The sequence below is a fragment of the Monodelphis domestica genome, chromosome 1 (assembly GCF_027887165.1).
Source record: "Monodelphis domestica isolate mMonDom1 chromosome 1, mMonDom1.pri, whole genome shotgun sequence".
NCBI lineage: Eukaryota > Metazoa > Chordata > Mammalia > Didelphimorphia > Didelphidae > Monodelphis > Monodelphis domestica.
The window spans coordinates 513,615,068-513,630,567 of record NC_077227.1 but is presented as its reverse complement, the minus strand read 5'-3'; the positions used below and the strand labels follow the sequence as shown (position 1 = coordinate 513,630,567).

At 39.1% G+C, this 15,500-nt stretch overlaps 1 protein-coding gene across 4 annotated transcripts in view; it reads right to left on the bottom strand.

The window, feature by feature from the left end:
- The window catches only part of EFR3B (EFR3 homolog B), a 133,197-nt gene that overhangs the window by 37,285 nt on the left and 80,412 nt on the right, over positions 1–15,500 (bottom strand). For all 4 annotated transcript variants that reach the window (XM_007475928.3, XM_007475931.3, XM_007475929.3 and 1 more), the window contains exon 5: positions 8,494–8,615. In XM_007475928.3, coding sequence (XP_007475990.1) covers positions 8,494–8,615 — 122 coding nt within the window. The remainder of the gene's footprint in view (positions 1–8,493; positions 8,616–15,500) is intronic.

The window sequence follows — 15,500 nt, the reverse complement described above, 5'->3', positions numbered from 1 at the left end:
GTTTTGGTTCTATGAACATTTCTATCAGGGCACACTCTCTGGAGGGCGAAATTCCCTAATAGAAAGAACACTAGGATTTGGAGGCTTTGGACCCAAATTAAAATACTGGGGATTCTACTTGCTTCTTCTGTGACCTCTGCTGTTAGCTGTTATCAGAAAAAAGACCCGGATGCAGCAAGTGAAAGTGTGTGTGTGTGTGTGTTGGGGCGGGGATCAGAGCCTATTATCACCTTCTAATAACCTGGAGTGGCTAACTTGGGATAGAAGTCCACAACTTCTGAACACACATCAGACACAAGTTCCTAAGGATGGATTTTCTCAGCCCAAGAGACTTCAGCAGCTTGGACAGAGCCACACTCCAAAAGGAGCTGGTCCTCAAATGCCTCCAAGAAAAGTCTCACTCCCTCTCATCCAGAGATCTCATCAAGTTGATTGGGAAATTTGTCAAATTGATCAGGTATTTCCCTTATCTTTTACTGTTAAATTTAAAAATAAACATAATAATAATAATTTATTATTATATAATAATTTTTATTATATATAATATATATATTATAATAATTTTGAAATAAAAGCATTTTTTTAAAAGAAGTTTAAGACTAGAAAAAATGATGAGAAAATAAACTCTCCCCTTGCAAAGGCTGTGGGAGATTACTATGGGTGTGAAATATTGTAAAAGCTGTCAAGACTTCATTGACATGTAGATAAGCTTTGAGATATTTTTAAAATGTCCTCTTGGCTGAACAAATTATGGTATATGGTGGTGATGGAATACTATTGTGCTAAGAGGAATAATAAAGTGGAGGAATTCCATGGAGACTGGAACAACCTCCAGGAATTGATGCAGAGTGAAAGGAGCAGAACCAGGAGAACATTGTACACAGAGACTGATACATTGTGGTACAAGAGAACGTAATGGACTTCTCCATTAGTGTCAATGCAATGTCCCTGAACAATCTGCAGGGATCTAGGAGAAAAAACACTATCCACAAGCAGAGGACAAACTGTGGGAGTAAAAACACTGAGGGAAGGCAACTGCTTGACTACAGGTGTTGAGGGGACATGATTGAGGAGAGACTCTAAATGAACAACCTAATGCAAAAACCAATAACATGGAAATGAGTTCAGATTGAGGACACATGTGATACCCAGTGGAATCACGAGTCAGCTAGGGGAGGGGTGGCGGGAGGTGGGGGGGGGGGAAGGAAAAGAAAATGATCTTTGTTTCCAATGAATAATGTATGGGAATGACCAAATAAAATAATGTTTAAAAATTAAAAAAAAAAAGAATTAGATAGTTGGAAATTTAACCAAAAAATATATGTCTAAAAGGTAAGTAACATTAAAAAAATGCTGGTTGCATTTTTTTTTCCAAAGATGAAAAGGGAGGATATATTGTGGAAGTGAGAAATTGAGAATGATTTTGTAGCAGGAGGTTGGAGTAGTTGAGTGATGACCTGTCAGTCAAACGAGAGTGTTCTTTTTGGAATGTTACTGGGAAAGGCAGTTGGAAGCCAGACCAACTGTGGGCTGAACTTTTGTGGCTTGAAAGAGGGAAGAAAAGGTTTTTCTCTTGATTTTGGAGACTGAAGAAAGGACAAAAGTCCAGATCTCTCTCTCTCTCTCTGACTTGCTCTGTTGTGATAGTGACTGAACTTCCAGATCTATCAGCCATTCCTCTCAATTGAACTATATTCCACCATCCTCCAATCTAAGACTCATCCTAGTGATAGGGAAAACCCAAATCTCTTTCCTTCCATTTCCTTATCCTTCCCTGTCTCCCCCAATAAACCTTTTATTTAAGATAGAGAAAAGAAAAGGTATTTCATTTGAAACATCATAAACTCACCCCTGAGTTGATTTTGAAGAAAAAGAGAGAAGAAGGGGGGAGTGGAGGAAAAGAGAGGCTGAAGAGAGGGAGGAAGGGAGGAAAAGAAGAGGGAAGAGGGAAGACAGAAGAAAGAAGATAACTGTCTGATCTGTTACTTATCAATTACCAATCAATATAGTCCCTTATTACTATTTATTACAGTACCCAGGGATATTGGCCACTTTTGTAGAGGCCACCACAGTGGGGCAGAAGTAGAGACTTAGGGATACTGGCCTCTGCCATTAGGCTACCTCTTGGCTAATGGGTAGAAACTTACCTAAGTCCCAAATCTGTCTATGTAGACAATATTTTCATTTATTCCTAAGACCATGCCCCATCTGTTAACATGAGTCAAAACTGTTCTCTACAAATCACCATCTCTGAAAGGGAGAAGGGAAGGGAGAGAGGGAGATAATTTGGCTCTTATAATTTCAGAAAATGTTTGTTGAAAATGATTACATGTAATTGGGAAAATAAAATATCTTTGAATAAAAAAAGTCCTCTTTTGTATTTGTTACAATTTATTTGCTTACTGGGTAGGGAGAAATGTATTCAGAAATAAAGATATAAACCCCCCCCCCCAAAAAAGAAAGGATAAATTGCCCTCCATCACAAAAAGTAAATAAATAAACAAGAAAGAAAACCTTAGGAACTCTATGCTTTGCAACCAGAATATAGGGGAGGCATTACTAGACTTATTGGGGGAGAGGGAGAAAATCCCAGTGTTTGAATGAATTGTAAGCTCAACATGATATGGTAGCCAAAAAGGCTGTTTGGGTGTGACCCTAGGCTTCAAAAATGATCTTCCTAAAGTACAGACCTGACTGTCACTTCTCTATTCAATAAACTACAGCAGGTATTATCACCAGGATCAAAAAGAAAGTCTTCTGTTTGGCATTGAAAACTCTTCACAATTTGCCTATTTGCTGCCTTGTGGACTTCTTTCCCCTACTATAATCCAGCGACATCTGCCTCCTTGCTGTTGTTTGTACAAGACACTTTATCTCCCTATATCGCACCTCTCCTCACTGCAGGCTCTTAGCTTTCCTGGATTCCTTCAAGATCCAGCTCAAATCCCACCTTGTGCAGGAGGAAGTATTTCCCAGAATTCCTCCCCGTCTCCCTCCACAAACAACTTGACAAGTGCCTTTCCTCTGAGATTGCTTTCAATTTACTTTGTATATTTCTCATATGTATGCAGTGATTTGTGTGTTTTCTCTGCCATTCGAATGTACAATCCTTTAGGACAGGGTTTAGTTTTGCTTTTCTTCATGCTCGACACATAGCACTGTGCTAGGCATATAGGAGACCCTTAATAAATCACTGCTATATATCAGGTCAGCTGTTGTTGACTGACCAAAGCCTCTTCTGATCGGGCAACATCTGGAATATTGTTCTGATCACCCAAACTTATGGAAGGACTTTGATGACCTGGATAGCATCCAAGAGGGAAACCAGAATGTGGAAAGGCCTTGAGATCATGTCACATGAAGATCAGATAAAAGAAATGAGAATGTTTAGCTGAGAGAAAAGAATGACTTATTGGTATATGGATGGTGGAAGTAGGGAAGAGGAGAGGACTGTGAAGTGGCTCCCTTTCCCAATGCAGACTGGTACCTGGTCTGTAATTTATTGTTTTGGAAAGTTGTCTGAGGTACTGAAGTGTTAAGAAATTTGCCCAGGGTCACACACCCACTCTGTGTCAGAGGCAGGATTTGAATCTGAGTCTTCTTGATTTTTAGTCCAGCTCTCTATATTTCCACATCTCCCTGCCCTTGGCACACTGCCTCACTTAATAATAATAATAAAAATAGAATACTATGAGAATGCCCAAACCTTTAGCTGCTTAAAGAAAACCTTAGATTTACTGCCAATTCCTAACTATTTTAGAGTAAATGGATGGTAGGGTCACCTACTAAAGAATAAAGAAAGCTCCTCATGCTTGTAGTTGGTTCTAGCCACTGAGGATTTGGGTGGCTTGGGCTGGAAAGAGGGAAAATGGGATATTGTACAGCTGGGAGGAAAGAATTAGAGCCTCTCCACATTCTTGTTCCGCCCTGGTTTCCCAAGACAAGGTGGAAGCTATTGTGTGGACCTGGGAAGTTTTCACTTCACACTCTCTAAAATCACTTAGCCATCCCATCAGTGCTAGAGAACCAACTAATTAATGGGGGAAAGTTAGATTCTCTCTACCCTTCAATTCTATAAAAGTTGCCCAGATGTAACCACTGTCAAAGACTTCGATCCAAGCATCCATTTTATTTTGATGAAAAATCCAGCCTCTACTGGTAAAACAAGCAGGTCAACTCAAAGATGATCCACTGAGGAGCTGGCTAGGTAGGAGCTCTAGTCCACATTTATCCCTCCATTTCCTCAAATTATATTATAAAGGCTGTCTGTATCACAATTTAGCCTTATATTGAATACCCTTTGTTCCCCGTTGCTATGAGGATCTACGTCTTCCCTCCTCAAATGGACTGTAAACTGGAATCCCTTCCAATGTCAATTGGTTTTTGTGTGTACTTACATGCATGAATGGGTATTTCTTTGACTATGTCTGTGTGGCCATATACTTATGTGCATTTCTATCCCTGTGGTTATAACTGAGGGATATGTTTCTACGTGGGTGAGTCTCTGTGTGAATGTACTTACATATTTATAAATGTAATATATATATATGCACAAGTTTATGAATTCATATGAATAGCTCCCTTGAAAAAGACAAAAAAAAATAGCATCTCATGTTTACAGGATGCTTTTCAATTTATTTTCCTCACAACAGCTTTGAGAAGTAGCTTAAGTGTTTATTGACATTTTGTAGATAAAGAAAACTAAAGCTTGGAAGAGGTGAAGGGATTTGCTCCAAGTCACACACTACTAAATGGTGGAGGGGAGAACTTGAACCCAGGTCTGATTCCAGATCTAGTGGCCTTTTCATTATACCTACTAAGTGCAGTTCTGTAAGTCTTTGCTTATAAAGGGAGAAGTGAGAGGAAGGCAAGCAATGAGTGCTGAGCCATGGATGTGCCTACGTTGGTGTTGCACCAGATGCACCAAGTTCCTTAATATTTCCTCATATCACTCCTATCCAGAAGGTCTCAGAGGGAGGGGAGGCACCTGCAGTTTGCACAGTCTTAGGGGATTGGGGTAAATGGAATTGACAGAAAGATTCATTAGTTCTGTGCAATGGCAGACACTGGAAACCAAGGGAGGAGATGATTTTATGGCAAGTGTACAGGGACAAGCCCAAAGAAGGAAACACAGGAAGCTGGCTTAAGACACAGCAAGGGCAGGAAGGACTGCCATGAGTTCCTAAGGATCCCCATCCATCAGGGCAACTCATGGTGATGCTGAAGACAACAAAGACCCTCCAGGGACCATCCAGAGGAAGAAACAATTAGTCAGAAAATGCTCACTCTACAGGAGTTAAGACTAAGGATTGCTCCTCACCAAGCATGGTAAAATGCTCCTCCCTTCTGGATGACTTTAAGGGGGATAGTTGGTAACACTCATCTACAAGTCCCCTCACATTGGATAGAGTCCTGGCTCTGGCATCAGGAAGATTCCTCTTGCCAACTTCAAATCTGGTCTCAGACACTTACCAGCTCTGTAAACCTAAGAAAGTCATTTAGTCCCATTTCCCTCGGTTTCCTCATTTGTACAACGAGCTGGAGAAGGAAATGGCAACCTACTTCGATATTTTTGCCAAGAAAACTCTAAATGGGGTTACGAAAACTAAGACACAACTGAAATGACTGAAAAACAACATCATGTGGCCTCTGAGCTTGTCCAGTTCTTGGGTGAAAGTGAGACTGAGCACTTGGATATTTAGGGAAACAGCTGCAACCACTAGGAAGATGGATGGTCAGACCTTGCTGGAAACATTGCCAGCCCTTCAGGAATCTAAATGTTGTCTCTTATTACTAACTGTTCAATGAATGTACTCTGGTTTATAATGAGTGCATAGTCCCCTGAGTCACAAATTTGAAAGGAGAAAAAAATCTTAATAAGAATGAGAAGTGTAGCTTCATAGCACAGTAGACAGAGCACCAGGCCTGGAGGGAGAAGGAGCTGGGTTCAAATGTGGCCTCAGACATTTCCTAGTTGTGTGACCATGGGTGAACTCAAAGCTGTGCCCTTGCTCCTCTTCTTTTTTTTTATTTTTTTTATTTTAATATATTTTATTTGATCATTTCCAAGCATTATTCGTTAAAGACATAGATCATTTTCTTTTCCTCCCCCCCACCCCCCATAGCCGACGCGTAAGTCCACTGCCTTGCCCCTCTTCTACCTTAGAATTGACACTAAGACAGAAGCCAAGCATTTTAAGAAATTAATTTTAAAAATAAGAATGGGGGCATAAATCGTTTATTGTGTAATGATCTATATATTTTAAACTCCACTGTAAATGAGGCAAGATCAAACCTGGGCATTTGGTAAAAGAAATGTAAAGTGGGAAAAGCACAGGCTGAATTTACCCTTCATATCCCCCATTCAGGACAGCAGCTGTGAGTTTGAGCTTACAGCACTGTAGCTACTCCTGTCAACTCACAGGTCTTCTTACCTCCAGGATGCATGTAAGGCAGAGGTAGGTTCCATAAAGAGAACTATTTGTACCTTGCATGTGTAAAACTCTATTTGGTTGATTATTTTTATATATCAGTATCGGGGACATAGATAAGCATACCTGTATGTATTTGTGGGGTTTGTGTGCTTGCTTATTTGTGGGTATCTATATTGAGGAGAAAGCATCAGAGTATAACATCAAAAGTGACCTATAGAGGTGTTTCTGTATGTTTATGTTGGTATGTGTGCACACAAACATGTTTCTGTGCATGTATATTTGTTTGTATATTCATATTTGTATATGTACTCATATATGTGTGTATATTTGTTCTACTCTCAAATTGGTTTTGAGGATCAATTTAATCTTTGTTCAAAGATATACTCTAAAAATGTGGCATTATTTTGTCAAGGGAGGTTATTTCATCATCCTTTAAAAAAATGGCTTTTAAATCTATTGGGGGTACAATTTTACTAAGAATTTTAATCTAAGTCCCCACACAGTTTTTTCTCCTTTTCTTTTCTTAGCCCCAATTTTACTATTGCTTTTTTTTTTTTTCAACTTAATAACATCTGGAAAGGAAAAGCAACCAGGAGTCTGCAGCAAACGACAGAAAGTGAGGCAGATTTGTCTGTTTTTGTAACAAAGCTTGAAATCAGCAGTGTATACATAATACAGGCAAGAATGTTGCTTGCTAAAGGAAAATTAATGACCTTGCTGCTTTAGGCTTAATTTTATTCCCCCTACACACAGCGACACATATACTCATTTGTTCACATGGTACAATGGCAGATGTTTTGGAATGCAGAAGACCCTGGACCCCAAGAAGGATTGCTAGTTTACTAAGAGCCTCGCCTCTGAAGTGAATGCTTTTTAAGATGTAATTTAAACATTGAGGATTAAACAAGAAAACACATAACTAGGTGGTAAACTTATACTTCTACCTCTCAGATTTCTACTTCATGAGGGTCTCTCATTAAGCCTATTTTCCATCATACCTTCTTTCTTTTTTGCATTTTTTAAAAAGTATATTTGTTTTTTATACTGGATAAGGGTTCTAAAAAAGAAACTAACTGCACTAAAGAAAATAAATACATAAACTAAGACTGAAGGCAAAGACTCTCCAGCCTGAGATTGAGCATTTTTCTAGTAGACTCTGAAAGGAAAAATCAGACCAATCCCTGGAGAGAGAAAAAAAGGAAATAATAGGCTTTTTCCCCACCACAAAGAATTTTTACTAGTATGATGATTGATAAGGGTTTCTACTTTCTAAAACAACTGGCAAAAAGCCTATGGATTTTAATCTGAAAAAGCTTGGCAGAGTCCATTAATCTCATGGGGAAAAGATAGCACTCCAGGTAAGGAAGTTAGCTGAAGCCAGAAGCTGGAAGTACACAGAGTGAAGCTATGTTTTTAACAGCACTCACAAGATCAGGAAAGTCATGCCCAAGTGAAGATTACATGTTTTCTAGAATGGTGCAGGAGGCAGGCACAGAAGGAGGAATGCAGTGATACTATTGGAAGTCAGAAGCTCAGTAACATCAGTGGTATGTTCCCCACCACCACCACCAAACATGCCACAGACCCATACATCCTCTTTGTATATATCTCTCTGATGGCTCTTATACGAGATGGTGTGTGTAGTTGTGGAACAGATATATTCCAGGTTTATGGAGGAAATGTTTTGTTACTATTTTTTTTTTACTAGGCTATTACACTGAATGCCTTTACTTTGAAATAGTAAATACATTCATAGGGGTATATAAGCTATTGTTCTGAATGGATATAGATCCAAAGTACGTGAACTCAGACTAGTCTTGTCTGGGGGAATAATTTTTTAAGAGTGTGTGTGAAGGTGTGTATGGTTCTTTCTTTCTATCTGTCTGTCTGTTTGTCTCTATCTGTCTATCTATCTGTCTTTCTATCTTATCTATCTGTCTGTCTGTCTATATTTTTTTAAATGGTAGGAGGATAATCAGAAATTCCTCAAAGACTGTGACTTAGTCATTAGCAGAGCAGTGTTCCAATTCCCCAGCCTTTTATCCCACTGCCTACTCACTTGGTCTTGATCTCCAAATCATCATGGCTGGAGTGACACATTTCACTGAATCGCGACACGAAGAAATCATAGCTCCGATGATAGGAAGGAGTGTCTTCTTCTATGTTGGCAAACTTCACAAACTTCCCAGGGATAGTAGGTGGATATAAAGGAGAAGAGGAAAAGAAATAAGAAATTTAAGCTAATCTCACCTCCCTGTCTAGGATTTCTTAGTTCTCATTTCTACCAACCACACTTTTTTTTTTTGGTGGGTGGGGGATCTAGGGGCTACACTAATAATTTTTTTTTTGGTTCTATTTGCCTCTCAGTCCTAATGAGATCTGAGTTCTAACTACTCATGTGACCCTCAGCAAGTCCCTTCACTCTTTTTTTTTTTAACTTCTGTCTTAGAATGGATACCAAGTATTGGTTCCAAGGCAGAAGAGTGTTAAAGGCTAGGCAATGGGGGTTAAGTGACTTGCCCAGGATCTCACAGCTAGAGGAAGTATCTGAGGCCACATTTGGACACATGATCTCCCATCTCTAGGCCTGGCTCTTTATCAGCCAAACCACCTCACTGCTCCTAATTCCTTCACTTTTGCATACTGACCTTCTATGCTACTGAAATTTGAGTAAAGCCCTTTGACTTTCAAATATTCTATCTTAGATTAAAGGTAGTGGTGAATGAAATGATAAATGACTAAGAACTGGCAACTGCTCTACCAACAATTCAAGGCCCAGAACAAATGTTACTTATTCCATGAAATCTTCCCAGATAACCTGGATGGAAATGATCTCACTGAATTCTCTACTCCTTACTCTGTACCACTGACATGGTACTTGCCTTCACTACTTGATTATGAATTTGCTGTGGATCAGGAACATGTCCTGAAGAACTCTATCAAATACATCACCTAGCACAGTGCCTTGATAGTGTTTAATGAATGCAATGGATGAATGAGTGAATAACAATCTGGATTTAAGAGTCAAAGATCTGAGATGAATTCTTGGTTCTATTGCTTAATAGCTGTGCACCCTTGAATCCTTACGTCATTGATCTCTGGTGGTTGTCCAGTTGTATCTGACTCTTCATGACCCCATCTGGGGTTTTCTTGGCAGAGATACTGGAGTGGCTTGCCATTTCCTTCTCCAGATTGTTTGACATTTGAGAACTGGGGCAAACAGGGTTAACTTAGTTAAAACTCGCCCAAGGACACACAACTAGTCAAATGGGTCTTCCTGACTCTCTCCCCACCGTATCACCTAGAACATAAGTGTTTGGAGAATGAAAATGCCCACAGCACATTCCTTTGAAGTGGGGTTGGGGAATATTGGTTCCAAGGCAGAAGGATGATAAAGGTGAGGTAATTGGAGTTAAATGACTTGCCCAAGATCACACAGGAGGAAAAGTCCAAGGCCAGATTTGAATCCAGGAACGCCCATCTCCAAGTCTGGCTCTCTCTCCATTGAACTACCTAGCTGTCCTTTGTCTTATTCAATGTGTCATTCCATTTACATTCTTGAAGGTATATCTAAGTCTTCTCAAAGGAAAATTTAACCTTTTATTTATAGCTAGGCATATTGAGACAGGGTGATCTCCTTAAGCAAGAAGTCAAGCTATAATTGAAATCACCATGTTCTGTACACTCACAGCAACTTTTCTTCATCTGTATGCAGTTTCTTTCAATTATATTCTTGGAAAAAAAGGGCTATATTTCCTCTCCTGAGTGCATCTCATCTGTTCAATTCAATTCTATTCAGTTTAATAAACATCTGAACATTCAACTTATTCATCAGTCAACAAAATTTTATTAAGCTTCTACTGTATGTCATCAGAGATACAAAAACAAAGCAGTCTTTTGCCTCAAGAAGCTTACATTCTACAGGAAGGAGAAAGGGAGAAAATAATATGTACTAAGTAAATATGAAGCATATACAAAGCAATTTTACCAGGCAGCCAGTGGCAGCAGACTCTACAGTCAGGAAGACCCAAGCTCAAATCTAGCCTAAGATGCTTACTGGTTGTGTGATCCTGGCCAAGTCACTTAATCTCTGTGTGCCACAGTTTCTTTACCTTGTGAGAATAATAATAAATAATAGTAATAATTAAGCAGCTACCTTACAGGGTTGTTTTGAGAATAAAATATGATAATATTTTCAAACTCTTGCTATTATTATTAATTTCACGAAGGAATGAGCACTAAAAACTGGGGAGGGAGGGATAAGGTCACAGAGGCAAGTAAGCATCAGAGGCAGAATTTAAACCTGTATTTTTTGACTATAGAACCAGTGTTCTTTCCCACTGAATCACATAGAGCGAAGAACATTTCTCAGATGGGGGGTGAGGTGCTTCTCTTCCCTGCACAAGGAGAACTCGGAATTCTCTGATTAGTCTATTTAGAGGGAATGTTAACAGGGAAGGAGTTTCTGTTGTTTTTCAGACCCTCAATCAATTGTCCTTTTCTTTATCTAACAACATTTATTCCTTATAGTTCCCTCTCTTCCAACCAAAGAAACATGCTTGCTCTCACCTGAACCCACTCAGCTACTTTCCCCTTTCAAGTCACCATGTAGCTCTTGCCTTTCTCTTCATTCTTCTCCACCAAGCTAGGAACCCTTCTTAAAATTCCTTGCTCAATCAATGTGGGAATGGCTTAACAAGTCACAAACTATGAACGTGTTAGAACATAACTTTATCTAGGAAATGACTAATATGACAAATGCAGAGAAGCCCAGGAAGCAAGTAAAGCAACCAGAACTAGGAGGAAAATATCTATATAGATATACACATACACATACACAGTACTACAACAACATAAATGCAAAGAACAAGGTTCCCATCACAACCTTAGACTTGTGCCTTGGGGAAACTGAACTCTAATAGAGGAGATTTCGCTTTATGCTGCCTGAAACAAGTTTCTCCATTACTCACCATCTCCCTATCACACCACCTGTACTCCAATCACCACTCTCATTGTCCTTCCCACTAGGACCTTGGACTTTGCCTCTAGAAAGCCAGCATCTAAGAGATTATTTTTTTATACCCTTAGGTTCAGTGAATAATACTCTGAATTGGCTCCAAGGCGGAAGAACACTAAGGGCTGGGCAATGGGGGTTAAGTGACTTGCCCAGAGTCACATAGCTGGGAAGTGTCTGAGGTCAGATTTGAACCCAGGACTTCCCATCTCTGGGCCTGGCTCTCAATCCACTGATCCACCTAGCCACCCCCTCTGATAGATTATTTTTCAACCTGGTTTGTAATGAACCAGGACTCCATGCTAGTTTTCAACCATCTCTATGCCATTTGGCCACCATGTCTGAACCCCCATTATTCCAGCTCTCCTTTATGTGATGGCCTCCCCATTAGGCAACAAGCTCTTTGCAAGGAAGTACTATCTAACCTGCTCACATGCGGATTTCCAATGCTGAACATAATGCCTGGCACAAAGTAAATACTTAATAATTTATCTATCATATCTATCAAGAACAAAATGATCAAAACCAAATGCTATGAAATTAAACCCTTCTTGGTTCATGGTCTCATCATGATGGAGGAGTTTGCATAGCTCAATAATACTATGAACTTACATAGCTCAATAATACTATGAACTTACAGAAATCAAACAGGTCAGAGTTGGAGTTCTGAGAAAAAGTGATCTACCCAAGAATGAAATGGCAAACTGCTCCAGTATCTTTCCTAAGACTAACCCATGAACAATGCTAAAATGCTAAAGAATAAGCCATTGGAATGATGTACTATGGTCTGTGGGGTCACAAAGAATTGGATGTGACCAAACAACTGAACAACAACAATGAAATTAAATGACTAAATTTGATCCCAAAAATGAGTCGTGAAAAGGCACATCCAACTACTTTTTTGTGAAGCCAGGATACTATAAGTGTCGAATACTGCATATATTATCAGACCATCAATATATGTTGGAGAGTTTGGATGAACTGGTTTTTTGCCATATTTTTAAAACCTTTGCTATAAAGTCTAGCTCTTTGAAAGAGGAAGGAGGAAGACATTGGGCAATATAGATGATGTAAAAATAGGTATTACAAATGTATTTTAAAAAATAAAAAGTAAAAAAATTATTTTTAAGGCTCATTTTCATATAGCATTACTCAAACTGCCCCACGTGACTCCAATACTTTCTCTCCCCATTGTTTATTCTTCCCACATCCACAAATTCACAATATTTATGTGTCTAAAGAGACTCCGAGTCAGAAGGTCTGAGTTTGAATATAAGCTCTGCCCTTTACATGTTGTATGTCTTGGGACAAATATTTAAACCTCTGAGCTTTAGTTTCACCTTCTGTTAAGTGGGGAAAATAATAACTACCTTTCCTAGCAACCTCACGGGGACATGATCCTTTTAAAAATCTTTAAGTATTATATAAGGCAAAAGTGACTTCAAGAGTTATATAAAGCAAATAATTGCTATAGATTTTTTTAGAGCTTATCTTCTGTCTTAGAATGGCTACAAAATATTGGTTTCAAGGTAGAAGAACAGCAAGGGTTGGACAATTGGGATTAAGTGACTTGCCCAACATCACACAGCTAAGAAATGCCTGAGGCCATATTTGTACCCAGGGTCTCCTGTCTCTAGACTGGTTCTCAATACACTGAGCCAGCTAGCCGCCTCTTATAATGCATTCTTTTAAAAGCTTGCCTAGTATCTGTGTGTATGCATATATATATATATACATGTATATATATATATGTAATTTGTATATGTTTTTGAATTGTATATGTACATGTATATTTGTATATGTAATAGAGAATAATAAAAAATAATAATAACTACCTACTTTGCAGGCTGATTATAAGGATGCAGTGATGCAATGTACCTACAGTGCCCTGCAAATCCTAAAATGCTTTCTAAATGTCAGTCATTATTAGTAATGCTCAGGTAAGATAATGTCCACAGAATGCTCTGTAAACCTTAAAAGTCATATGAGTCCCTAGCTGCTATGTGTAAATGTCAAAACATTTATGCATGGGGAGCTTCCAGACAATGAAGAGATGAAAAGGTCTCCTAAGCAGTTAAGAGAGAAAAGGATAGAAAAGTTCTTCCTGCTGTTTAAGAAAAAGTAAAACATGGAATTCTACACACTTTTCATTTTCTCCACAGAGAGAATCTAGAAAGGTCATTCTGCAGGAAGCTAAAGAGAGACAGACAGCCAGAGACACAGCAACACACAAAGACAGAAAGAGACACACAGACAGAGATAGACAGACAGAGAGCAGGGAGAGAGCAACAGAGATGATGAGAAAGAGAGAGAGGGAAGGAGGAGAGACAGAGAGACAGGGAAAGGGAGATAAAAAAAGAGGGAGAGATAGAAAAGGGGAGAGGTGGGGGTGGAGAGAGAGATATGGGTATGGGATTTTTTCTGGTATTTTCTTCCTTCTGATAGTCAAATGAGGGCGAGACCAAAGAAGAGCAGATTTGGGGTTAGAAAATCTGGTAAAGCTAACTCAATGCCAAACAACTGCAAATCTGGTAGGGGTCAGCACAGATTAATTTCACTGGAGGGTGTGTGTGTGTGTGAATGGGTGGTTTGGGAAGATGTTGAATACAAAGTGAACCAAGAGAATGAAAGTATGGCTCTTCCTCCCTCTTTTTGAAGCCCCAAAGGGAAATTACTAACAATAGTAAAGAGTTAAAATAGGTGGGAATGTATCCTTTATCTCTTAGTCTTTTGAATTTATTTCTTTTAAGTCTGCCCTAAGCATAATCATTAAATAAAACATTTGCTTAAGGTTTGCTTCAATTTATTTTAATAGAGAATATTACATGTTCCAGGTCTAAAGTCAGGAAGGCTCCTCTTCACTCTGGCTTTGGATACTTCCTAGCTATGTGACACTTGGCCCTTTTGCCTCAGTTTCCCCAAATGTAAAATGAGCTGGAGAATGAAAAGGCAAACCACTCCAATATCTGTACCAAGAAAATCCCAAAGCGGAGAGTCAGAAATGATTGAAAAAAGACTCAATAACAAAATATCACATATAAAAAGCTTAGATGTTTTCTAGTTAAGTTTTGCCAAGTTAATTCATTTTTCAACTGTAGAACAACTAAGACTCTATATTCATAGATAGCTGTGTAAGCAGATCATAAATTTAGGTCCAAAAGGTTCCAGGAATGTCATCTAATCTAACCCCTACAGATGAGGAAACTGAAGTCCAGAAAAATTAAGGGATTTGCCTAAAGTCAGAGGCAGTAATTAACAGAAATAGGATTGCAATCAAAGTGGACTCCAAATCAAATACTCTTCATCAAACCAAGCTGTGTTATTTTGCTAGTGACAAATACTTAATCTACTTTATTCATTCAATGGGTGGGTCAATAATAGATTGGATAAATGTGTAACAACTGGTGGTAGAGGCTGAACTTGAGAGGATTGATAGATGAGAAAGAGTGTAGAAGAAAGGGTGAGTGGTTAATAAATTGACCACCAAATGCTGTAAGACTACCTACACATACTCACTCTCCCTCCCTCTCTCTCTCTCTCTCAATCTCACCAACTTTGAGGCAAGCATTAAGTAGGTTTTGGTTCAACTAATGACTTTTCCCACACATAAAATAATCACCAATAATAATCATTCAACATGTATTCATGATCTGCCTACTACATACTAAGCATTGTTCCTAGGCACTAGGAATAAAAAGTCAAAAATAAAATAATCCCTGCCCTCAACAGAAAGATAGGGGATAATACTGTAATTTCATTGCTATAGGGCCATGTTGGCAAACCTATGGCATGCATGCTGTGTCAGAGGGGGCTGCTCCTCTCCCCCTCTCCATGCATGCCTGAGGATATTTCTCCCATTACCCACCCCTCTGCCCAACAGCCAAATGGGAGTGCTTCCTCCCTCCCCTGGCTGGGGTAAGGCAGGGGCCTCACAGGCCACATGAAGGTGTAATTTGGGCACTCTGTCTAAAAGGTTCACCATCATTGTTACAGGGAATTCTCAGGTGAGGAAATTCCCTTGATTGTCAAGGAATATACTAATAATTAGTATT